Source organism: Fusarium falciforme, chromosome 9 (assembly GCF_026873545.1).
Source record: "Fusarium falciforme chromosome 9, complete sequence".
Classification (NCBI taxonomy): Eukaryota; Fungi; Ascomycota; class Sordariomycetes; order Hypocreales; family Nectriaceae; genus Fusarium; species Fusarium falciforme.
Genome location: NC_070552.1, coordinates 1,625,227 through 1,649,977, shown reverse-complemented (window position 1 = coordinate 1,649,977; position 24,751 = coordinate 1,625,227). Strand labels below are relative to the sequence as shown.

Below are 24,751 nucleotides of genomic sequence, written 5' to 3'. Positions count from 1 at the left end.
GCTCGGGGGTCGGGGGTCGGGGGTGGCTGTTGGTTGGTGCTGTTCTGGGCAGGGTATGTAGGTAGGTAGCTTTGTTGATGCAATGGATGAACGGATTCCAATGCAATGATGCTGTGGATGCCGATTCCGACACTGGTTGATGCGAGAGTGTGTGCTGCTTGTCGCAAAGATGTGCTTGTAGCTGTCCTGTCTAGTGGAAAAGATGGCGAAAAGAACCGATCAAACTAGAGAGACGGCAACGGATGGACGAGAACAACTTTTTTTGGTCTTACACCCTGTAGGTCGACAGGCAGGCTCTCTGTCCTTCACTCTGGCGCCAACGGAAAAGTCTGCGGGACGACCGAGTGAGCTTAGCACATCCCTGCAACGTTGACTTCTTGGGCGGACGGGCGGAGTAACGTCAGAGGGGAAGGGAAGGAAAGCCAAGGGCGTGCAAGTGCAAGTGCAAGTGCAACATCTCCTCAAGGTGAGTGATCAAAGTGATTGATTGGATTGCATTGGGTTGGGTTTGGGAATTGGGATTGAAGTCGACGGATTGGTGGGACGCCGCCTGTGGGAATGGATGGGGAAACCGCATGGGGGAATTATTTCTTTGGGCATTGGGGCTGAATGGTGAGTGGATGGTGGGGCCGATGGAGTCGCCCGCGCTTGCCTGGGATGACCGCGTGGGAATGGGACCTGGGAAGGAAGCATGGATGGATGGATGGACAGGGGTTGTTGATTGGGGTTATCGGTGTATCGGGGGCCAGGATATTGAGGTACCCGGGGCATGGGTACATGGGTGGGTACATACCTGGTAGGTCTGATGGAACGAGACCCCTGCTGCGGAAGCTGCAGGTCGAGCTTCTGCGTTCTTTCCTCTTGGGGCTTGAGGTCACCCGCCGACGGCCTGGGGCAGCTGTACTTTTCTTTTTGTGTGGGCGAGCAAGAGCCGTTCTGTATGACTCTTCTTGAAAGTGGCTTTTTTTTTTTTTTTTTTTTTCAAGGTGAATCACCTGAAAGATAGCAGAGTCGGGATGATAATGGCGGCGGCAGTGCTGCTGCAAAGTGGCCTGTGGAGAGCGTGTACGTGCGCTGCCTCACGATGCGCTGGGATGTAATATGATGCTGTCGTGTCGTGTCGTTGATCAGCGAATATGTCCACTTTCCTCTGTCCGCACACCGGGAAAGGGCGAAACCATGTGCGTGTCGGTTGACCGAAAGCACGCCAGGACTCAACGGCGCGGCGAAACGGACTGGACTCGACCACCCCCAGATGTGATGGGATAGGTTGCCTTACCTCTTGGATCAACAGGCAGCTCTTTACAGCCTCGGACGGGATATAACGGTCAAAACGTCCAGAAAGCGCCCCCGGGCGGCGGGTAAAAAGGGACGGACGGGCTGCAACGGGGGGGATGGACCGTATGCTGCGGCGAGCGCTGGGCTGGCCTCGCGGAATGGAATGGAATGGCAAGACGGGCTTGTTGACAATGGCCCTTGATGGGGTGATGGTGGGGGTCACGTCACGTTGTCGGGGGACAAGAATCGACGTTTCTGGCCAGAACGGACTCTTTTGCTGGGTTGTCGATTTGTCTGTTTGATGTTGAATGATATTGCTGATAGGGCGGGAATGGGGGGTGCGCAGGCGCGGAGGGAAGGAAAGGCAAGGCAATTTCCAAGGGGAACAAAAAAGACGGACGTTGCGATTCGTCTCAGTAGCGTTGGCTTTAATGGTATGTTTCAAAGCCCTAACATCAGTCATTATCCTACGATTTATTCCCCTATCTCATTATCGGTCACTCTTTTTGGACCCCCCAGCACCAATGGTTATTTTTTTCGTTGGGGCTAGGGGTTGGAGTCATGCCGATGGGTGCCGTCTTCAAAGACACAGCACACAGCGAGAACGCAGCTATTCACGGGGGAGACAAAGAAAGTCACGGTGAACGGAGGACGGAAAACGGAGGTCCAGCACAGCAGCAGCCGACCTTCACGGCTCCGACTACGGGGGGCCTACTGCCGCTACCAAGTGGGCAACATGGGGAGCCGACTGGGGGGGTTCCATGCCATGAGATGCTTTGTTGCATGTCGTGTCTTTGTGGAAAATGTCAGACATATTTGAGATTTCCGTTTGACAAGGGGTGGACCAGCGATGCTTTGTAACATGTACGTAGCAGGACAGGAGACGGGGTGACTGGGACCAACAGGGCATTGTGGCTTGGCTGATCAGGATCGATGCCGGTTGGACAGCGATTTCGAGGGATGGTTGATGGGGTTTGAAAGTGGTCTGAAGACGACGTCTTGACGAGATTGGAAGGCCCCCGGAAAGTCCAAGAGGTCAAAGCCCCTTGGAAATCAACTTCGGCCGAAAAGTCCCCGTCGTATTATCATGCATCGTGGTCTTACGCTCAAGGCGTCATCGCAAGTTTTGGGCCCTTTCGGTTTGATGAAAAGTATTCGGGGCATCAAGTCCCGGTATGAATCCACAGAGAGAACCCGAAGATACCCACTCCGCGTTGCAAGAGCTCCTCCGGCCGACGGCGAACTACTACGTGCCGTTAGCCAAAAGTGTAATTAGATGGGGTCGTCGGGTGAGACTTTTTTCTTCACATTGTGTGATGAATCTGCAAATCTGTGAGAAATCTGTGAGATTTTCATGATCCTCCCTTGCCTGGGCTTCTAGACGCTGGGCTGCCCGGGCTTAGAAATCGGGCACTAACTGGGGTGCTCCGCTCACCGGCACCAAATCTGTGGCCGCCGGGCTGCTACACTGAAGGACCTGACCTACGCCCCGTTGAGGGAAAACGTTTACGCAGTCACACGAGCTCGGTAGCGCTTGTTAAGCGCTTCTAGGCCCTGTTAGAAGAGTTCCATGTTGCATTACACGTCGTGTCTCAAGCTGCATGCAACTCCGTATTATGCTGGAATCGATCCAAACTCGAGGCTGGCCTCCTGTTGTGTCTCGACAACAAAAGATCTGCACCAGGTCCGATCCAGGTGAGAGAAAGGTCAAGGTCCCAGGTGACAGCGGCGGCGGCTTGACGGCCTCCCACACATCCATCAAACAGAGCGCGGGCCAGTCAGAGGGGGCGCTTATGCCTCATTAGGCCAGGCGACATTGGATCCATCCCATCCACGGATGGATCTGTTTGCTCGTGGAGACGCTCTTCTTTTTTTGCTTTGGCCGTGGGGCCGGGACGAGTAAACAGAGGCGACCACAGCCGCTGCCCGCCACATGCACTTACAACGGCGATATTACAGGTTGTGTTTTCCCATGCCTCATCTCATCAGCTAATCATCCCAAGGGATAAGAATCTCCTGAGCGGCCGCCTCGCAACACTCTCACCGAGATATAGATAGAGGACAACAGCTCGGGCGATTTGAAATCACATCACCCGAGCCAAGGTTACGGCCCGACCCTTTCAGCCTGGCCTGGTCCCCCTTTGAAAGTTCACAAAAGGGGGTAGCGGTATCCGTAACAGAAAAGGCGAAATACCAAGAACCATGTTCATCGAACCGTGCAGGACCTGCCAAGCCCTGTCCGAGTATCTGTGTCTGTCCTCGACGGGGGAGGGCGGTCGGTCGGCACGATGGCATCCCTTGCCGGGTCCGGGGTTCGGCGAGTCGTTGCGTCTCCGGTTTACTCGAGACACTGACTCTTTGAAGGGCTTCCAAAGACTCGATGCTACAGAGAGATAGCAACAACGGCTTTGGGCTCCGTCCCCTCCGTGATTCAGCTAATATGGAGACAAAAGGGCGGGAGAAAAAGGAATACAGTCACGGTGAGAGCAAAGGCCCCGCAGTCTAGGGCTGCGGCTGCATGCGCTGCCGTTCCTGTTGCTTGCTTCTGCTGAGATCCAATCCCATCACCATCTCGGCCCCCGCGCGCGCCATTGGCCATGCCTGTCGTTGTCGTCACCCGTTGTTGTTGCGTGTGTGCGCCAGGTGTGATACGGTCAGCAAGTATACTGTACCAGCCCATGCATTGTGCCTGCAGCGGTTTCTCTCCCGCAAGATTGACCACTGGAGCTTGCTGGGTACGGCTATCTTTAGGCGCGAGGTAGGGAGTACTTGCATACCGAGTCACCGAAGGTGAAATGATAATTGGGGAGGGAAATTGGAACGGGTGTGGTTGTGTGTGTCATGGCTTGCTTCCAGATCCTCAACGTTTGAATACTGATTACCAAACCTGATGAGCGGGCATCAACTACTGGTAGCACTCGAAGCAACCCCAATGCTTTTTTTCCCTTGCCCCCAGGTTTAATTGGCATCAGTCATGGTTTTACAGATCAGGTAAATGGTCGCGCATCTCTCTCATCTATTAACCCAGTTGGTGAATAGCATCCGTACCTAACATTTGCAACCTGATACCCAAAAGCATGCCTCTCATTTGTCGTTTCCCCAGTGGGAAGCACACACCGCGCGGACTTGAAAGAGGCTCCACTTTCTTTCCGTCGGACGAAAACTAGGGAATGTCTCCCGACTTCCAGAATCGCCGTGGGGCTTCCGACTTTGCCCGAACCCGCACAACCCCCCCGGCCGAGGGACAGCAAGCACGGCGATGCTAGCGCTGCCGCCCGTTTGCCAGCCCAGCGCTACGGGTCAGGCAGGAGCTGCCCCGGCTTGCAAGCTACCATCCCGAGGAGAGGTGAGCAAAAGTGGGAGAGAAAGAGAAAGACGTCTACTACATTAGTCTTGCTCCCCCGGAGCTGCAGGAAAGGACAGGGCCATCGCAGGTACATGCTGTAAGTACTGCGCTAATTTGATGCAATTAGCGAGGTGAGGGTGGGTCGGGGCAGGTACATTGTGGATCCCAGAAAGGTGGGTGTGGGTGTGGATCGGTATGTGTGGGTCCGGCGGGGAAGGCGCGACCAGGGACTTGCTCGGGTACGCCTAACCTCTAGAGGTTCAAGGTCTCGCGGGTCTCACCACGGAATCTCCAGGATGACCTGACTCCACCGAAAGGGCCGCCGGTCAACCCTGACTGCCTGACCTCTTTTTCACCTCAGCCCGTCCCCACCGGTGGTGGCTACGTGCAATCCTGGCTGGTTTCCCCTTGGCTGTCCTGTTGTTGACTTTTTGGTTGTCCCTGTTTGTTGTCTGATCGCGCTGTTAAACTCCGTGTCAATAACCTCTAGTTGGCTTCTTGCAGCTCGACACTTGTCCCGATGATTCCCTCTAGCTCAGGTCAACAGTCGTGACGGTCAGCCATGTCTAGCTCCCCTATTGGAGCCCACACCGTCACCCCGCATTTCGTGCACACCTTGGATCTTGTTGACTCGCCTGGATCGGCCTCTAGCAAACTGTCAACAAAAAAATCAAGTCCAAATCTAGGGGACCTGTGTGTGGGTGAGACTCGGTGACTCGAACCCCAGCACACAACATGCTTCACATGCACAGGCACACGAGGCAAGCCACGGGGGCATGGGTGAGACCTCTAGAGGCATTGGCATCATCCATTCATTCCGGACGAGCCTCGGGTTCCTGTGTCAGCTTTGTCATGTGGTTTTGGGTCGTTTCTGATATCGCATCCATTGCATTGCTACCCTGGACATTTTCGTCTCGATCATGCATCACGAGAATGGCAAGAAACAGCGAGCGAGATAGGACATCTCTCCGCCTCGCCGAGCATGTCACCTCTGCAGTTATCCCTTCAAGTTGTACACATCGGTATCCCGGTGATTGCACCGATGTGGCGTCTTCATAATACGTAACTGAGCATGATTGGCAACCATTCACACGTTCAAAACAGTCATGCTGCGTAGGCGCTCAACCGAGAAGCTCGCCAAGCTTCACACCTCAGGGCAGGCAATCCGACCGACGGCTAAACCAAGCACGTCACCGCGGTAGTTCGTCCGCTCCGCTGCCGGCAGCTTCAGGGCCCAGTCTCGGGCAGCTGCTCTACTGCTGCTGTCTGCTGCTAGGATCTGGATGGACATGCTCCTTGATGGATCCGATATCCAGTGTGGCTGCACCTACGTAAGCCACTGGTATCCGAGTCTCTCGTCGGAAATTAACCATGCAATCCCACGCCAGAGCTGTGTCTGACTCTTCTGTCAACCCTCTTTGGTGCGCCTGCAGCTTGTTCAAGACCAGTGGCTGGGAACTTGGGTCGGCTCGGCTCAAGATGCCGACACCCTTCGACTCAAACCCTGGACCTGAAATCCTTCAGGCCCAGAGGCTAGCTCAGCCGTGGGAGCGTCGTGATGGCCTCACTTACAGCTGGGATTCGGTTCGGTTTGCTTCGGTCCAGTACAGCTCTGTAATCACCGCTCAATGGGCTGCCGCCTCCAACTCCGTGTCTCTCATCATCCCTAAGCCACGTCAACAATTGCTTCTCGGAATAACTTTCCATGCACCTAATCGACAGTGTTGAACAAGCCCTGCGTCTGCTCCATCACATGGGGGTTTCAACCTCGAACCAGCTAGTCATACGCCCAATGGCATTCTAGGTACGGCTTCACTCACACACCTCGAATTCATGCCCTGTCCTGCTCCTCCTCCTCCTCCATCTCCAGATCCTCGTCCCTCGATTTTTCCGGTTCCCCGGGCTCCCCTCTCCACACTCGTCTCTAGCCTCCCCCGCCTCACGTGTCTCGACCCTTAAACTTCAGGTCCAGGGCGAGTCAATCGACGCGTGGTGTTGAGATCTACTACTACAATTGGCAATCCCATCCTCCTCCCCGCATTCATCTTCATGCCCTCCCCGAGCTAGAGCTCCTCTGACTCCCCGGACTCTCGCCGAACCCCCGAGGGGCGCCTGAAGAGTCAGAGTCACGGCCATCGTCTCTCTCTGCAGCGCCCACTTGACTTCACGGACAAGGACCGAGAGAGGACCGCTGCGGCTGCGGCTCCGTGCTAAACGAGGCCCCAGACAGAGAGAGGATCTGGGGATGGAGAAGCTTGTTTGAGCGAGCCGTTTGTCCTAGCTCCAACCCACCCGCCAGAGGTGGAAAGCATCCGTTCCTCCAGATTTGACTGTGACTCCCCTCCCCACGTTTTGGACCTGAGCCTCGGAACCTGTCCTTGAAGGGCAAAAGTCAGACACAAGAGCTTCAATGGGCAATGACACATGCGCCGATACCGGCAGCCAAGCAGCTCTGACCACAGCTTAAGCTCAAGCAAGCTCATAGCTATGACTGGGGAGCTTGCACTTGCTTGCACATGGGGTTCAGCTCATCTCATCCTCGGCACGGCATCTGTCGTATACCTGCACCTCCACCATGGCAAATGTGATCGCTTGTGACTGTATCTTGCCTTGTAGAATTACATCTAGACTCCTCCCTATCTCATGAATGAGTGCCAATTACATCATGCATATGCAGTTCGCAGTTCGCGGGTGAACGGGCATCTTCCTCGACGCCCTCACCTCGTTACTTTTTTTGTTCCTCTCCATCTGACCTCGAAAAATGAAATGCATGAATACGCCTGTATGTATCGCCGTGTCCCCAGAGCCGCAAGTAGACTGTGGTAAATCCTCCCCATTCTCTACTGCATGATCCCTGTCCTGTTCCTCAACTCACACCCCCTTTTGTCCTTATTTGGTGTCGTCCTTGCCCGCCTCGGTCACCTTCCGGCTGGCCCTCTCGATCTTCTCCATCGCCTTGTCATCTAAGAGGCTCCACCACCGCCGTAGGCCCTCGGCGTACTTGACATCATCCGCGGTAAGTTCGACGGGCGGGCCCTTGACCTGCGGCTCCATCTCCACGCCCGCCTTTTCAAACACGGCCCATGCCGAGGCATCCCCCGCCCGGAGCCCAAAGCCCCGGCCCTTCATTGACACCACCTGGAACCGCCGGAGGAGGACCACATCTCCGATGTGGACGGCCGGCATAGCGGCGAGGTGCGGCCGGAAGATGTGGGCCACACAAACCCCGGAGGGAGCCATCGATGGATCGGTGAGATTCAAGGTGAGCATATAATCCCGGGGCCCGTGTTTCGGTCGGTGTGCCTTCTCCGGCGTTGCTGTCGCTATGGCCAGGATGTCGGTTGTTTTGTTCAGTGAGTGTCTGAGCGACTTGAGCGACAAGTAGTCGGGCATGGTCGTGCGCAGGCTCCTAAGCAGCTGCAGCTTGACTGTGCCGACATTTTCGTCCTCAGCCGCTGTAGCAGCAGACCCTGCAATAGACGGTGACTTGAGCGCTACTGAAGTCGCCCCTGGTGTATCTCCTCGAAGCTGTAGGCTTCGAGAGGCTGACCGAGTCTCACGCTTAGGGGTCTCGCGCCTGTGATCCGACGTCCTGCGGCTTCGTGTCTGTCGCGTCGAAGGGCTCGACGCCTTGATGAGGCGAATGCTGGGGTCATCCTCTACCCTCTGACGGGTCACTCTCAGTGATCCTGGCGAGCTGTTTTCTGCGCTCGCAATGCTCTGACTGTCGGCAGCCTTTCTCTTTCCTCTGCCCTTGCCTTCATCTGCCTGCGCTGATGCCCTCACTAACTGGAGGCTAGGATCATTCTGCTCCGCCCTGCTGCGCGTCACACGAACCGATCCCGTTGGGCTGTTGTGCTTGACATGACCGTCCCCATGTGTCGGTGCGGCCGATCCTATGGCCAATAGAATACTGGGGTCAGGCTGTGAGAGGTCGGCATGGTCGGATGATTTGCTTGACCTATGGCGCCGGCTGCGCAGGGACTTGGTGACAGGGGCCGCTTCGGGCGCCCGCCGAGCGGTTCTCGATGGCGTTTCGTGAAGTTCCTCGGTCTGCACAGTCTGGGGAGACGATTTGGGCACTGAAGCTGTGGGGGAGCATGCGGCAGGGCTTGCAAGCTGAAGGGTGGTGTCTGGTCGAATGGGGGAGTGCTGAAGGATTTCGGCCATGATCTGATCCTCTGGGCCTACATCACCTTCGTCGGCCGGCATGTCTTGGTTGGTCGTGGCCGTGGTGATGGTGACGGCCATCTCGACCTCAATTTCCTGCTGTGTCTCGCCAGGGGTGGGAAGATGGGCGTCGTGGTGATCGTTCGAGATGATGGATGTAGCCTGAGAAAGCAAGGGTGCTTCTCTGTTGGTGTCTTGAGATGCCTGTGCGTGAGAAAACTGCGTTGGCGGGGGAGACATCTGGCCATGGGTTGCCAGCTGCCCATCGGCTGCCAGCTGCTCATCACTGCCAGCTTCCCCGGTACCCTCACCCTCACCGTGGCCCGTTTGGTCTACAGCACCTGTTGGCTGCTGCTGAGCCGCTGTTGTCAGCTCAGAAGAAGCATCCTGCATTGTGGCGTCAGGAGATTCGGCTGGATCCTGGGCTTGAGATTCTCGAGCTTCCACGACTGCTTCTCGATTGTCTGGGGCTGCACCCGTCTTCTCCCCGGCCAGGGCAACCCCCGCTGCGGGAGCGGTTGGCGATTTCGATGGCTCGACGCCATTTTCTGGGGTACCGTGTGGTTCTGCAAACGCTTCTTCCCCAGCTGGGGCCTCGACTGGGGTGACCTTATCCTTGTCTTCCCCCAATGGCCCCTGTGCGCTCTCCGCAATCGTGCCATCGACTTCTTTGCTGACAACAGTAGTCGTGTCAGCAATCTCCAAAGATATGGTCGTTGTTGGCTCCTCGGGCGCCTCATGCGTTTCATCGATATCCATGGCCTCAGCTTGTTCCTCGGTCGTGGTAGTGACAGGGTGAGCCTCGTCCGAATCGTTCAAGCCAGTGGTTTTGTTTTCCGCCTTGTCTTTCGATTCCTCAGCCAAGACGGGCGCATCGCCCATTTCCACGTCAGTCGATATTTCATTCTCCGGAGCCGCTTCGGGTTCTTCATCTTGTCCAGCATGCGACCCTTGCGCTGGCATAGATTGCGGAGATTGAATCGACGGAGCCTGGTGCGCAGATTCCGCATCTGGGATCTCCTTATCAGGAGGCGCACTGTCATGGTCTTGATCTTTGCCTGCGTCTGTTACTTCAAGATGTGATGGTTCGGTGTCGACTTCCATCTCGCCGGTAGAAGGTTCAGCAGAACCTCGGGCATTGTCTGGTCCCGTTGGTTTGCTAGGGGTGGTGGCTTCTGCCTCGTCAACCTGATTTGCCTCCTCCAGATCCGCGCGTGGTGATTTCTCTGCTGGAGGCTCTGGCTTAGACTCTGGCTCTGGCTGGGCGATCGACTCTGTCGCCACCTCCTCTTCGGGCTTTTCCTCCTTGGATTTCTCCTCTGGTGGGTTTTCTGGCTCCTCTGCTTGTTCGGGTTCCGGCTCTGGTTCAAGTTCTGGCTTTGGTGCTGAATCTGGCTCTGGCTGCTCCTTTTGTTCGGGCCCGGACTCTTGTGCAAGGTCTGGTTTCTGTTCGGGCTCCGGTTTTGACTCTGCCTCGGGTGGTTGTTGGGGTTCCTGCTCTGGTTCCTTGTCCTGCTCTTGCTCCGGGTTTGATTGATCCTTATCTTCGTCTTCGTCTTCAGAATCAGAGAGCAAGCTGATGAAAACAGGCTCTGCGGGAGGGGCGAATCGACCAGGAGGACCAGCTCGTGTGTCGCCGTCTTCTTCTTCTTCCTCTTCTCCCTCCTCCTCATCATAGGAGCCTTCTTCACCCGAGTAATATTCGCCTTCTGCATCACCATCGCTGCCTTCGTACTCCTGGCCCTCTCCTTCGAAGCCTTCTTCGTACATTTCCTCCTCATATTCATCGGGCTCTTCATCCAATTCCCGCTCTTCCTGTCCATCGAGCTCCTCATCTTCATCCGCTTCGTCTTCCTCGGGATTCATGATCTGTGCCTCCACGTCGTTGTTTAGACCTTCTTCTTCAGAGGATTGGACGTCGTCATCGTCATCATGTGCTCGGTCGTAGTTCCGTAGATCGTAATCGTCGCCAGGTTCATCGCCTCCATCTCGGTAATGCTCTGCCTCACTCGAGAGTTCCTCCAGTGCCGGTTCTGGCGAGGCTTCCGCAGCAGCGTCCTCGGCTAGATCCTCCCCTGAAGGTGAGAAGGGCCTGGGACTTGCTTCTCTGCTGGGCGATGAACTCAAGATTTCAACTGGGTTGTCTACATCGCTTCTAGCGATTGCATTAGAGAACGGCCCAGCTGAGACTTCAGGCGCCCACGCAGTCTGTGGCGATCGCGAGGGGGCGTCGAATACGGGGTGTAGAGTTGACGCCGAATCAAAAGAAACTTGATGGTCTGTAGGCTGGGGGCTGATGTGCGATTCGTGCGCAGAAAGACTTGGATGAGAAACGGTACTTTCAGGGGGGAGATGAGTGGCATCCAGGAATTCTGCTGGGTAGTCCTCTGCCCTCGCGCCGCGACTAGGCGACTCTGGTGGTGCATCTTGGTCGTGGTCTGCAGGGAAAAGGCCTGGCGCAGACGGGAAGAGCACGGTTTGAGGGGTGAAACCGAATGTGAGCCCGGTATCGATGTGGTTTGGCGAGTGACTGAGTAGGTCAGGGTGTGCCTCGGGATGGAGGTGTTGATGACCCTCGGCTTCTCCTTGAAATTGCAAGGAGTGGCCCAATAGCGCATTGCCTGCCTCGATTGGCTTTGTTCTTGGGAGTGGTGTTGGGGTCGCCTGCGGAAACCCAAAGGTAGGCCGCGACTCGGCCAAAACTTGGACACTAGCCATGGGCGTGAAGTCGACGTCTACTGTCTGGCATCCCTGATCAATCATGGGCGGCCGCGGAGGCGTGGGCATTGGCGTATCCTCAACTGTGCCATTCTGACCAAGGGAACCGTTCGTCTGGGGCGCGTCGTCTGCTTCCTGGGAAGCCTCATCGGGTTCGGGGCTGGGAGACTGGCTGGTATATCTCCAAGCATTGGCAGGCAGACTGAACCTTGAGCGCTTCTTGGACTTGGCCTTCTTAGTGATTTCCTCATCGAAAATGTCCAGGCCACCCTCAAATAGTCCTCCGTATGAAACTCGAGCTCGCTTGAGAAAGGCGGGAGACGAGAACTCTTCTGGTTCTCGCTCAGGAGCATTTCGCTTGGCTGGGAGAGAGATGTTCGGGGATCGTGGTGAGGGTATCGCAAAATCGGTGTTGGATATGGTGATGTCAGCAGGCGCAATGCTCTCGGTCTGGTCGTTGGTGGCTTCGGGCTCCGTGGCTGGCGTGTCGATGTTGATGACTTCATCCTGCTCTGAACCAGGCCTGCGGATGCTTAGGATCAGGCGATTGTTGAATTCGAGTTGCCATTCGAGTGTGCTACCAGCAACCTGCGTCTGCGTCTCGTTCCTCTCCCATTTGACTCCTTCCAAGCTTAGGCGGATCTCATCGCCACCTCCTAGAGAAGCATCCGAAATAGCCTTTGCTGAAGCGCCATGGAATCGAATGCGCACCTGTCCCTTTTCGCGTCGAAGTCGAAAGTCGCGCTCGGCTAGTAGAAATGCGATTGATTTGTTGAGAACGCTGAAAGGCCATGTAATGGTGATGGTACCGTCGACGACTCGTCTATTCTGATCAGAAACCTCGGGGTTCAGCTCGGCGATGGCGGTGAGTTGTCCATCGCGAAGGATCTCTGCTAGAGGTTGGTTGTCGGTCATGTTGGCTGAATCGCAAAGTCGATCGCGTCGGTGGGGAGCCGCGAGGTCATGGAAGGGGAGAGTAACGTTCTATCTCAGATCATGAGATTTCGCCTGAGACACGAAGCTAGTACAAGCCCTCAATATCGATGACACATGGCGAAGCAGTTGTTTGCAGTCTCGCGATGCGTGTCTTTGTTGTTGATGATTGTTCGGTTGGTTGCGGTCACAAGTAAAGCCTACCTAGGCAAGCTCCCAGCACAAAGAAGGTGGAATGAAGCTAAGCTCCCGTGGGGACTGTCCCAAAGTGGAAGGCGGTGGGGGCGGCACTAACATTTTTTTACATCTCAAAACCACCTTATCTTGGCGCATTGACAAACCCGACCACTAACAATCGGCTTCGTTCCGTTCGGCGCCGCTCGAGAGCCGGGGCAACTCTGCTTACCATATCAATGGAAGGCGACCTTGAGTCACGTAGGTTAGTTGCCGGCGTGGGCGAGCCGGAGCGAGTAAAGAGGCACCCACGCACAGCAAAGCACGATGTCGAAATAGTTCCACTCCCCACTCGACGTGTTTTTGGTTTGGTGCGTGAAGGAGGGCAATCATCGTCGGACGATTTCTCATCTTCCATATATAGACGGAGGCGAATTGATCTTGTCAACACTACCTCGACAAGCAAGAGCCGCTACAGTACCAACAGGACGCTGTGATCTGGTCTGTGTCTGCTAACAGCTGCTGCAACCATGGGCTCCTACCCTCCGGCGTCGTTCGACGTCCGCAAGATAGCCATCATTGGCGCTGGTCCGGCTGGCCTGTCGGCTGCCAAATACCTCACGGCGCAGGGGTCCTTTGACCAGATTGTCGTCTTTGAGCAGCAGGACCAGGTCGGTGGCATCTGGAACTACAGCGGCCTCGCTCCAGGAACTTGCCCGGCTCCCCAGGAGGACCCCTTCTGTCCTCCCAGTGAGCCTATACGCTGGTGCGAGGGCGCCGCACCCATCTTCACCTCGCCCATGTACGAGCAGCTTCACGCCAATCTCCCCAATTCTGTGATGAGATTTTCCTGCCAGGCCTTCCCCGACGATGCCAGGCTGTTTCCTGAACGGACCATGATCCAGGACTACCTGCTCAAGTACGCTGAGGACGTCAGGCCCCTGATTCGCTTCTGTCAGCGGATCAACCGGGTGACTTTGAAGCCACAGGAGAATGGCCGAGACAGCTGGGAGGTTGAGGCGCAGTCGACAGTCGACGGCAAACTCACTGTTGCAGAGTTTGACGCTGTCGTCGTCGCCAACGGCCACTACACGATCCCCTTCATCCCAAACATGAAGAACCTCGCAGAGTTCAACGAGGCATATCCTGGCGTCATCACCCACTCGAAGCAGTACCGAACTCCTCATCCCTTCAACGACGAAAAGGTCATTGTCGTTGGAAACGGCCCCTCCGGTCTGGACATTGCTCTGCAGATCAACCAGCAGTGTAGGAGGCCAGCCATCTTATCTGTGCGGCATCCTACTGCCCCGGACAGGCTAGCCCATTCAGGCTGCGAAGAAGCGGCTGAGATTGACGAGTTTTTGATCGAGGAGAAGGGGGTCCGCTTCAAGGATGGCCGGGTCGAGAAGGACGTTGACGCCATCGTCTTTTGCACTGGCTTTCTTTACGGCTTCCCCTTCCTTCCAGACCTAAACCACAAGCTCGTCACTACAGGACGAGGTGTTCACGGGTTGTACAAGCATGTATTTCACATCCAGCATCCTACTCTCGTTTTCCCTGGCCTCAACATGAAGGCAGCCCCGTGGCCGCTCTGTGAGAGCCAAGCAGCACTCTTCTCGGCGGTGTGGTCCAACAACCTCAACCTGCCTAGTAAAGATACCATGGAAGCGTGGAGCCAGGCGCTAGAGCAGGAGGAGGAGGGGGATGCATTGCATGTGTTTGGTCCCGATGGGGATGGTCACTATATCAATGAGCTGCATGACTGGGTCATGACAGCCCAGCGGCTGGGCAAGGAACCTCCGCGGTGGGATGATGAGCACATGTGGCAGCGCAGCGTCTTCCTCGAGGCCAAGGCGCGCTTCGAGCAGCTGGGCTGCACGGCGCAGACGCTCGAGGAGATTGGATTTCACTATCAGCCTGGGCCGTAGCCGTGGCAGGGCAAAGGAAACAAACGAAACAGCTTGCGAGCAACGGACAAGCCGAGAGAGAGAGGGATAGGACCCGATAGACTATTTCGCCATTTGTTAAGGCCAAGACGTTTTGCGTTTTACGATATAAGATCCGCTTCTCCAACCCATCCATCCTCGTCGTGCGCCCTCATTGAAGGGCGCAGACAACAAACAAGATGCATCTGCGAGCGGTGGTTGGCCCATCCCGCTCTATGCCCGATAAACCCCCCGGGGAAAAAGAACCAATTTATGGGGGAGTGCGAATGGTGCAGCGAGGCGATGTTGTGATGGTGGATAAGAATGGCGGAGGTTGTTGTGGATTTGTAATGGTTGGCGCGATGCCGCCATCGGGGGATACGATTAACAAGAGGATCCTATTGCCGAGACCTTCAAGGGGGGACTTGTACTTGAAGAAGAGAACGGCCCTCAACCTCTCGTGATCTCTCATCATAATCGTATCACGGATCTCAGCTTCAACAGCCGCCAATCTATAGAGAACCGAAATCATGGCTCCCTCTGCAAGCATTGATACCACTGCTGCCGCTGCTGCTGCGGCACAGGCTGCGGCGACCCTCAAGGCCCTGCCTCACCCCAAGGACCTGTCGCACCACTACTCGCAGGTCACCAAGAACAGGATCCAGAGCAGGATCAAGGCTTTTTACAGGTTCATCCAGACTCCTGGTATCAGCAACTTTTCTGGAGGTGAGTGTTTTGCGAGTGTTTCTTCCCCGTGCCGGCATCTCGGGGCGGAGCGGGGCCGGTCTCATGCCGGAGCTTAGGCCGCTACCTCCGACCAAACCTTTTTGTCTCTGTATTTCCGAAAACTGACATGATGATTTGATAGGAATGCCCAATGTTAAATACTTTCCATACGATACACTAGAGGCCGACGTAGCAACCCCTGAGCGGTGGCAGCCCTCGCCAAACACTCCCGCCGAGGTTCAGCAGCAACTAGATGAGGCATCGTCCAACGGCCATTCCAATGGCAAGACCAACGGCAACTCCAACGGTTCAAAGAACGGAAACGCTCCCCAGGACCCTGACTACAAGGGAACCACAGCACACATTACTATTCCCAAGGTCCTCCACGAGCCGGACCGCACCAAGAAGATCGACCTTGCGACCGCTCTCCAATATGGCCTCGCCGCTGGCTATCCACCTCTGCTGTCCTTTGTCAAGCAGTTCACCAATGAAGTGCTGCACCCCAGTGTTCCTTATCATGGCGGCGCGGACGTGATCCTCAACAACGGTGGAACGGACGGTTTCTCCAAGGTGCTGCAGCTCCTGGTTGACCCCTGGTATGAGGGAGTCCACCCTGTGACTGAGCGGCCAGGCATGCTGTGCGAGACATTCGTTTTTGGAAACGTTCTTACACAGTCTCGACCTCTTGGAGTTCAGGTTGTGCCTGTAGAGCTTGATCGTGAGGGTATGCTGGTGGAGGGACCAGGAGGTCTGCGGGATGTGCTTGATAACTGGGATCCTCGAAATGGCCGACGACCACACTTCCTTTATACAGTGACGTGAGTACTTGGAAGCAGCTGAACAAATGAAGGCCCAATCGCTAACTGCTCACTAGTATGGGACACAACCCCACAAGCGGTGTCTTGGGAATCAAGAGGAGAAAGGAGATCTACGCCCTCGCCAGCAAATACGACATCATCATCGTTGAAGACGACCCATACTGGTACCTTCAATTCCCCTCGGCCGCCGTTCACGAGGCCAGGCTCAGGGGCCACGAGACACCTCGACACATCGAGACGCACACGCCAGCAAAGACGTCTGGCTACGAGTTTATCGACTCGCTCGTGCCCTCGTACTTGAGCATCGATGTCGACGGTCGTGTCATTCGCCTTGATACCTTTTCCAAGACAGTTGCCCCTGGCTGCCGATTGGGTCATGTTACGGCCCAGCCTGCCATCATCGAGAGAATCACTCGGTAAGCACTTGCAGTTCTCATCAACCTTGAGACACTACTAACACAGATGACAGAATCACCGAGGCTAGCACCAGCCAACCTTCAGGCTTTGTCCAAGCCTTCATCGCCCAGGTTCTCCTTGGCCCACACTCCTCCGCCCTGGCAGAGTTCGGCGCCCTCTCCGAGTCCGAAAAGGCCAACTTCAAGGGCTGGAAGCTCGACGGCTGGGTGCGCTGGCTCGAAGGTCTCCGTGGCGAGTACGAGCGTCGCATGACACGCATGTGCACCATCCTCGAGGACAACGCCTTCCAGCTGAAACAGTCGACCCCTGAGAAACCAGACTCGGACTGGGACGTCATCACCAAGACAAAGCTCTTCGAGTTCGACTGGCCTCGTGGAGGCATGTTTGTCTGGCTACGCATTCATTTTGAGCAGCACCCTCTCTTCAACGCCCGCGGCACCGACGTCCCCGTCATCAACGGGCCAGAGCTGGCAAAGGCGTTCCTCATCCACAGCACCCAAGCTCCCAACCTGGTGCTGGGCAGCCCTGGAGGCATGTTCAGCGCTACTCCTGAGATTCTGGCTGAGCACGGCTGGAAGTACGTGAGACTGTGCTTTGCTGCCGAGAGCGACGAGAATATTGATGCTGGCTCGTTGAGATTCTCCAAGTCGGTTCAGAACTTCTTTAGGATCACTGATGTTGCTGAGATTGAAAAGTTGATTGAGGAGTTGTAAGCGGAAAAGGAAAATAACCTCAACTCGTAGAAGTACTTATGCCAAGATACTGAATACGATAACTCAAGACATGCAATGTTGGTCAATGTGTGTGTGTATTGTGTGCTGAATGACTGATGACTCTATGTAAAGAAATGTCATTGGGAGGTGTTGCTTGATGTATAACCTCACAACCCTAGGGTATCAACATGTCGTGTGTCAGGACAAGGTCACACTGGATCTCACATATCTCTCATCACATCACATCAATAATTCAGAAATGACGCAATTCACAACGCTCAATCGTTACAAACATCAAAGTACGGAACCAATGCCGAGTCTAGGCTGGAATTCATATCAAATCTCTGATTCATTTTTAAGAGCTCAACCTTCCAGAAGCCATTACGCCTCGATATCAAATCATGCCAGACCCGTCACCAATTTCCCTCCCAGCCTGCTGCACACCCAGCAAGTCGAGAATCTTAGTTCTGCTTCTTCTGAGCCTCCTGGGCGAACACGGAGGCGTAGGGGTTCAGGCGAAGCATGACCTGCTTGTTCTTGAGGGGGTTCTTCTTCTGGACAGCAGATCGTCGGGTGACGGCCTCGCCCTTGGGAGCGTTGAGGGAGCTCTGGATTTCGGAGCTGTTGATCAGGCGGGTGAGGTCGGCCTGGGAGACAACGTTGGAGGGGAGGAGGAAGTCACGCTTGTGGGTGGAGGCCTCGGTGGTGGAGCCGTAGATCTGGTCGAGGGCCTTGAAGGCGGCAGAGGTCCAGACGATGAATCGGCCGAGGTGACCACCAGGGGCGAGCTGGAGGAGGTTGAGGGCGGTGACGGGGGAGGTCTCGACACCGGGGATGTTGCGGAAAGCGGTGACGAGCTCCTTGCCGTCGGTCTCGGCATCGTAGATGACGAGAGGGCCACGTCGCTGGCGGTGGCGGCGGCCACGGAGCTTGCCCTTGCCAGCTCGGAGCTTCTTGGACTTCTTGACCTTCTCGATATCGGCACCAGCACCGACAGCCTTCAGGAGGCTGAGAGCGGCAGCGGTCTTGGCGATAGCGGCACCCTCGAAGAGGGCAGAGTCGACAACCAGGGGAACCTCAGGGACGGAGCTGACCTGGTGGCCACGGGCCTGGAGCAGGGGAACGGCAGCAGAGGCAGCCAGGGCGGAGCAGACAGCATATCGCCTAGTTTCGATGTTAGTTTCGTTCCTTCGACCATCTTTTCACCAAGAAAAACTCACTTCTGGCCCTGGTTGACCTTGATGTGCCACTTTCGCCAGATCTTGGTAGGGGCGAACATGCGACCGGAACGGCACATGTTACCGAAGGCGGCCTGACCAGCACGGTGGGTACCACCACCAGAGACACGGGGGATACGGGCGACGGCACGACCTGTGAGATATCCTGTTAGCAGCTGTTCCCCTCGTTGTCGTGGTGGTTTCCTGAAGCATCTCCTCTTCCCGTGGATGCCATCCATGCCCCGGCGCCCACAAAAATTCCCCTCCAATTCCTTCAAGTCGAAAAAAAAAGTTCTTCACATACCAGTTCCCCAGGACTCAGCGGAGGTCTGGTGACCAGCCTTCTCGCTCACAGCATAGGGCTGTCGCTTGTTCTTGGCGATACCGGTGTGAACCTGCTGGACAATGTCCGGTCGGATCGGGCTGGTGAAGACGGCGGGAATGGCGTGGGTAGCTCCAGTGGGAGCACCATCTTTGCCGATGATGGAGACGGTAGGTCGCGAAGCCATTGTGAAGGTTGGGACTTGGACCTGACGAGGTTAATTGAGTCAGTTGAGGTCTGGAAGGGAAGCGTTGATGTTCAAGTCTCACCTTGTTCGTCGTGCGGCGTCGAAATTGGTGATGGAGTGGGAGGTTGCAATTCGGGCGCGATAAATTTCACATCGATTTTTTGGTGGGCGCCAGGCGGGACCCTAAGCCCCACCAACAACTCCGCCCTAGCGAGTGGCACGTGACCGCAGAGCTCCCCTGCTCTGCACTAACACAAACACCAGTCCAACCCCACTAGAGAACGTGAAAATGGACAAAATGCTTTAGTCTGTATCGACCACTCATACAACTTCGAGGGGCCAGGATTCTACATAGGCCTTATATCATATTTACAGAGTAACCGTGCATATTGCTTCATCTTATTATACGTACATGCATGTCGTCATTATGCCTAGTCTAGGTATTTTCAAGATGCAGATACCCGCCCCGTCCCAAACCGTCCCCCCATAGTTCATCACTCCCATCTCTTCCACTCCTGAATCAACTTGTCCACCTGTTCATCCACCCACTCTTCATCGTTTCCTGACCTGTCCAATTTGGCCAACTTGTCGTGAATCCTAGCCTCAATATCCATACGCTCGACGACCTTGTTTTCTAGGTACTTGGGGTCATTCCAACGACAAGCCTTTTGGAAGATCTCCCTCATTCTGGGAGAGTAAAGTTGGCATGTTGCCACTGGTAACCTCTGAGGGTTCATATAGAAGTTGCGAGCAATCACGTTGTCGTCGTTGATCAATGGACGGACGACCTCATCAAAACACTCGCCGCAGACAGAGAACTGACGGAGGAACTGCATGGTATGCCAGTACCCGTTGTGGATGGGTGTATCCTCCTGGCATTCACTGACGGCAGCCATTCTTTCCACCTCTTGAGCAAGACTCTTGACATCTGGCTCCTCGTGTTCCAGACGGGCTTGATCCGAGGTGGTCTCCATGGCGTCGAAATACATGACGAACCGTTTCCGCTTCGGCTTGAATCGCATTGCGCAAAGGCCCCTTGTTGGCTCTGAACGGGGATCAAGGGGAATAAAGATGCCAGTAAGGTTAGGAAGCAAAGCCTGTATGATCCTGGCGCATTGGGGGCAAACGGTGAAATCGTAGACAAGCTGTCGCGTGTACGGATTGTAAAGCGTCAGCCAATTGCGAGTAGTTGTCCTCTCACCAGGGCATGGAATGTTTTTAGTATCAGAGATGACGCTGGCAACATCATGGAACAACCGCAAGTCTGGCAAGTTGTTCTTTAGGGTGAGGAGCCAGGCTATGCGATACCAAGGGCCAACGCCAAAGTCACAGGCGATAGGCCTGTCTGTCGGGCGAAGCATGGGTTGGAAGGGGTTTCGGTACTCGGTTTTCGAAAAGACGGCACCGTAACAGTCCGGGCAGATATTGAAGTCCGTCCGTGGCAAAGTAAGCCAGTCCACCATGCCTGCTACAGGATGTTTGCGTCGGCACTCCGGGAACGTGGTGACACCGGTCGCTTCTGTATGCTCCGAGTGTCGCCGAACGGCACCAACGGGCTTCTCTAGGTAAACACCGTCTCGATTAGGATCGAAAGCCGGTGGTTGCCATGGCTGCGACGAGAGAGGAGGGCGTACACTTGACGGTATGGCTGATGCAGGTCTCATCTCAAGGGGTGTTTCAGGGCCACCGATAGGAACGGGTATCGGGATCTCAGGCATAGAGACGATTGGGTCTACCTCGTAGCGAGACCGTGGCCTGCTGAATCGTTCAATGCTTCCCCGGGGATCGAGAGGATCAAATGGGTCGTCGTCCACGGGGTAGGGAAGTTCGTTCTTGGGTCTCTCGGGGAGAGCATGCTCGCTTCTGACAATCGGCTCTCTGGGGATGGCTATGGGTTCCCTAGTGATAGGATCTCTAGCGATAGGCTCTCTAGTGATTGGATCTCTAGTGATTGGATCTCTGGCAATCGAGTCTCTGGAGATAGGGTCTCTTGTGATCGAATCTCTCGCGACTAAGTCGCCAGCAGTTGGGAAAGTTGCTGCAGCCCGCGGGTTTGGAGGCAAGTCATCTGAAGGGGCCGAGCTGGAGCCAGAGGGAATCGGAATTGGTATAGGCACCATAGGCAATCGAGGTCCGGACCTGGGGCCAGTAGGGGCGTCGACTTTTTCGAGTTTGGACTGTGAGTCGCGTTCGTCCTGAAGTACGACAGACTTTTTCCGCCGTGCGTGGAGTTCTCGTGGCCCCTTCGGATGCTCATCACCAGAGCGGTTATCATCCCCACGGTCATCGCGACTATCGCGGCTGTCACGGCCGTCACGACGATCGTCACGACGCTCATCACGGCGGTCATCACGGCGGTCATCCCTGCGCTCGTCTCGGCGTTCGTCACGTCGGTCATCGCGTCTGTCGTCTCGACGGTCATCTCGGCGAGTTGCTGTCTCTCGAGAGGGGTATGTCGAAGCCCGGCTAAGGTCCTCTCGGTCTGCTCGCCCATACGAGGGCGACCTCTCCTTTTTGGCGGTCCTAGGTGGTATATACTCGCTGCGATAAGGAGTTTCATTAACCCTATCTTTCGAAAGTGGTCGAGTTGGCTTCTCAGGTTCAACGTTTGAGCGTTTGGAGGTGGATGCAGTTGAGGAGGTGCGGGTATGAGTTCCATCGTATCGTCGGTCATCCGGCAGATTGGTAGAATAAGTTGGTCGAGTTGGCGATCTGCGACTGGAACCCTGAGGCTGTGCATAACTATGATAGGCCTTCTCACGGCCGCCTGCGCTATGCTTGATGACTTCAGGTGGAAGTGGTGGATCGATTGGAATCTTTGGTGGTCGCACAGGAGGCTGATCTGGTCGGCTGCTTGCTGCAGCAGATGGGCGACTACGATACTTTTCGGGCAGCTGGTCGTCCCTAAATTCCGTGTCAAGTCGGGGCAAGTCCTGCCGACTTCGGCGCTTCTCCAATGGAGGCCTGCTGCGATCTCTGCTTGTTGGCGCACTGGTGTTAAGATTGGTGTCGTATCGTCGACTTGACCTCGTGTCCGCATGGGTATCGCTGGATGGTTTTTCGTTTCGCTCAACCCGTTCAACCCGTTCATTTCGTTCAGGTCGCTCGTTTCGTTCAATCCGCTCTGTTCGTTCGCCCCGCTCAGGCCTCTCAGTTCGTGCAGGCCTCTCGACTCGTTCTGGACGTTCAGCTCGCTCGGATCGCTCTGGTCTTTCAACTCGTTCAGATCTCCCAGCCCGTTCAGGCTTTTCAATGCGCTCTGATCGCTCGGGTCGTTCTGGTCGCTCTGGTCTCTCGACACGCGCTGGTTTCTCAACACGCTCTTGTCGCGGTTGCACTGGCACTGTCTTCCGCTCTGTCTCCCCGCCTTCGGATCCACTCGACGAGCCTGTCAAGATGACGAAACGACGCTCTGGATTGTACTCATGAACTTCCATGATCAATGGAGCCTGGTCAATTTCTCCCCGGGACGGAGGTTCGTCCTCGGGGTTCTTGACATAGTATGACCCATGCTCTCTCTTGAGTGAGGTCTCCTCATCTTCAACAGAAGGTGGCGGCGGGCGGACCCTTGGCGCACGCGACGACGAGTTAGAGGAATACGGCCGCGAGGATTGTTGGTAGGACGACTGATAGGACGAGGAATAAGACGACGTAGGTTTGGAGTAGGAACTAGCTTCGAACTGCGAGGATGATTGCCTGCAAAGACATGTAAGCGGGGAACCTGATGGTCTGGCGGAGAGGGCATACGGCTTTGGGCTCTTGGCCCGGGATGTTGTAAAGTACCCCGTCTGGAGGAGGTTCTGGATGTCAAAGGACTCGACCATGGTGCGTGTCTATTCGTTATTCGTGCGAACGGCAAGAAATCATTATAGTCTATCCAAGAAGAGAGGACAGGAAATGCGCCGGCGAGAATGAAAAGGTGGGAAGCGGGCAACTGGAGTTCGGGCTGGTTGCTGGTGTTTTGTTTGCTCTGGTCGGGCTGTTGTCTCGGTGTCGCACAGGCCGTGCTGGCGCCCTCCAGGCGGCGCTCGATGATAGGAAGCAGCAGAGCAGTCGCAAAAAGCTGGACTGCACTGCACACGACTCGGAGGCCCCTTCAACTTAGGAGGAGGTTTTTTACGGAACAAAAAGCCCAATAAGGAGGAGGCGGAATAAAGAGACGATCTGTTTGGTTTACGACGTCAGAAAGGTGAGCGAGAGCAAGCCCGAGACGTCTTGGGGCGCAGCTGGGCCCAACCTGCCTTCCTGCGTGAGAGATGACATAGCACAACGGCTAGGTACCTGATGCCACGCCCGATGGCCCAGCCAAGCACATGTACCTCGGAGTCGCTGGGCATCCACCCCTCCTCGTTCTTGGCCCTGTGAAGCCCGCCAATCGCCCCGCCAGGTTGCCCCTCCTACGTCTTGCTTTGCACGGCTGGTCCATGCCGATGGCTTTCACGGGAACAAACTAAGAAAAAATGTACCGATATTGGCGCCTGCGTCATGTGTTTGTGTGATGTGCTCTGGGGAATACCCTGCTCGGTGAACCTCCAGAGCCTCTAGTGCAGCAATGCGCCGTCGCACAGAGTTTTACGGCAGTTGCAGAGTATTACCTATCACAGCAGCAATCATGTTCGGGCTAGAAGTACTTGAACTCCATTCCAGCGCTGATATTTGCATGGCCGGGTACACAATCATGTTCGGGGCTGGTACCCGCTGGACGGGAGTGAGTGAGTATGTAGCATAACAGTCGTCACCGCTTCAACGGCCGTCCATCGATCATGGCGGGTGCTGGTAAACACGCCATAATTCCGCCAACAGGTTTTGAGTCTTAGCAGCGCATATACGGTGAGCTGACTTAGCAAATCGATGATATTCCCAGATGATCCCAGGTCATGAAATGTGACGGTACCGACAGATCTGCCCAGCGGTCAAGGATATTTACTTGTGCTGTGGGACCCATCCTCGCGAAATAAAAGAGTACTTATAACTCCTACCAAAGGCACTGCTACTTTACGATGCAACAATTCACAAAAATACGAACGACAGAAATAGATACTACAATAGAAGGTAGTACTGTATAATTCTGTAGGATATTATTTACATATTTCAAGTTATAATTTGAGCCATAACCTGATACCCAAGATACATAGAAGTATGTACCAGTGTCTTCTTGGCTCAAGCGCCATCATGAGGCCCTGCAAGCCATCTTCATGATGGTCCCACAGGGGACGACCCACAATCGGGCAGGACGATGCAACTTCTGGAGGCTTCTTTGGAATGTGCATATGTATCTGTGAGGTCGTTGACACTGTTTTATTCCCTGGGAGACTTCCAAAGGATTCCGCCGTACCTTGCCACAAGCCCATCATGACGAGTATCACTGAAATTGGCTTCGATAACATGATTCCATTCATAAGAGAAAGCCATATGTGCCTAGGGGAAGGCTGGATCGCACCCTAGAACTTAAGACACTGCTAGGGAATCACCAGCCATATTTCTACTCAATTCTGTGATACAGTCAGAGCGAGTACTATGCAGGTCAAGGGCATGTCGGTACATGTCGGCGGTACCGGGCGTCATATGTGACCACGAGGTTCAAGGCAACTTGAGACACTAGGCGTCATGATATGTTACTTGGTAAATCACAAGGGTCCAAGCAGACGGACAGCAAGTTTTCAACCTCTTCTCAAGGGTTAGCTACGTGACAATAGACCTCAGTAGTATTTATAGTCCTCATTCATTATGCTATGATCCTGGGAAGGTATAACTTGTCTCATCTTCAGTGCCCTAGTACCACTCTAGAGATCCTCCAGGGATTTATT

At 55.2% G+C, this 24,751-nt stretch overlaps 5 protein-coding genes across 5 annotated transcripts; 2 read left to right on the top strand and 3 right to left on the bottom strand.

Annotated features, from left to right (window-relative positions):
• Window positions 1-7,513: 7,513 nt before the first annotated feature.
• On the bottom strand, window positions 7,514-12,427 carry NCS54_01138800 (Telo-bind domain-containing protein; the record flags this gene model as incomplete). Its single annotated transcript, XM_053156666.1, has 1 exon — window positions 7,514-12,427. One exon carries the CDS (start codon window positions 12,425-12,427, stop codon window positions 7,514-7,516), a length of 4,914 nt encoding a protein of 1,637 aa, XP_053012641.1.
• Window positions 12,428-13,149: 722 nt separating this feature from the next.
• On the top strand, window positions 13,150-14,547 carry NCS54_01138700 (Hypothetical protein; the record flags this gene model as incomplete). Its single annotated transcript, XM_053156665.1, has 1 exon — window positions 13,150-14,547. One exon carries the CDS (start codon window positions 13,150-13,152, stop codon window positions 14,545-14,547), a length of 1,398 nt encoding a protein of 465 aa, XP_053012640.1.
• Window positions 14,548-15,074: 527 nt separating this feature from the next.
• NCS54_01138600 (Aminotran-1-2 domain-containing protein) lies at window positions 15,075-17,218 on the top strand (the record flags this gene model as incomplete). The annotated part of the gene is made up of 4 exons (XM_053156664.1): window positions 15,075-15,270; window positions 15,413-16,088; window positions 16,145-16,504; window positions 16,558-17,218. The coding sequence occupies 4 exons, from the start codon at window positions 15,075-15,077 to the stop codon at window positions 17,216-17,218; spliced, it is 1,893 nt and encodes a 630-aa protein (XP_053012639.1).
• A 461-nt stretch (window positions 17,219-17,679) lies between these two features.
• NCS54_01138500 (60S ribosomal protein L4-B) lies at window positions 17,680-18,944 on the bottom strand (the record flags this gene model as incomplete). Its single annotated transcript, XM_053156663.1, has 3 exons — window positions 17,680-18,382; window positions 18,439-18,589; window positions 18,740-18,944. 3 exons carry the CDS (start codon window positions 18,942-18,944, stop codon window positions 17,680-17,682), a joined length of 1,059 nt encoding a protein of 352 aa, XP_053012638.1.
• A 494-nt stretch (window positions 18,945-19,438) lies between these two features.
• On the bottom strand, window positions 19,439-22,768 carry NCS54_01138400 (Hypothetical protein; the record flags this gene model as incomplete). The annotated part of the gene is made up of 2 exons (XM_053156662.1): window positions 19,439-22,640; window positions 22,692-22,768. 2 exons carry the CDS (start codon window positions 22,766-22,768, stop codon window positions 19,439-19,441), a joined length of 3,279 nt encoding a protein of 1,092 aa, XP_053012637.1.
• Window positions 22,769-24,751: the final 1,983 nt, after the last annotated feature.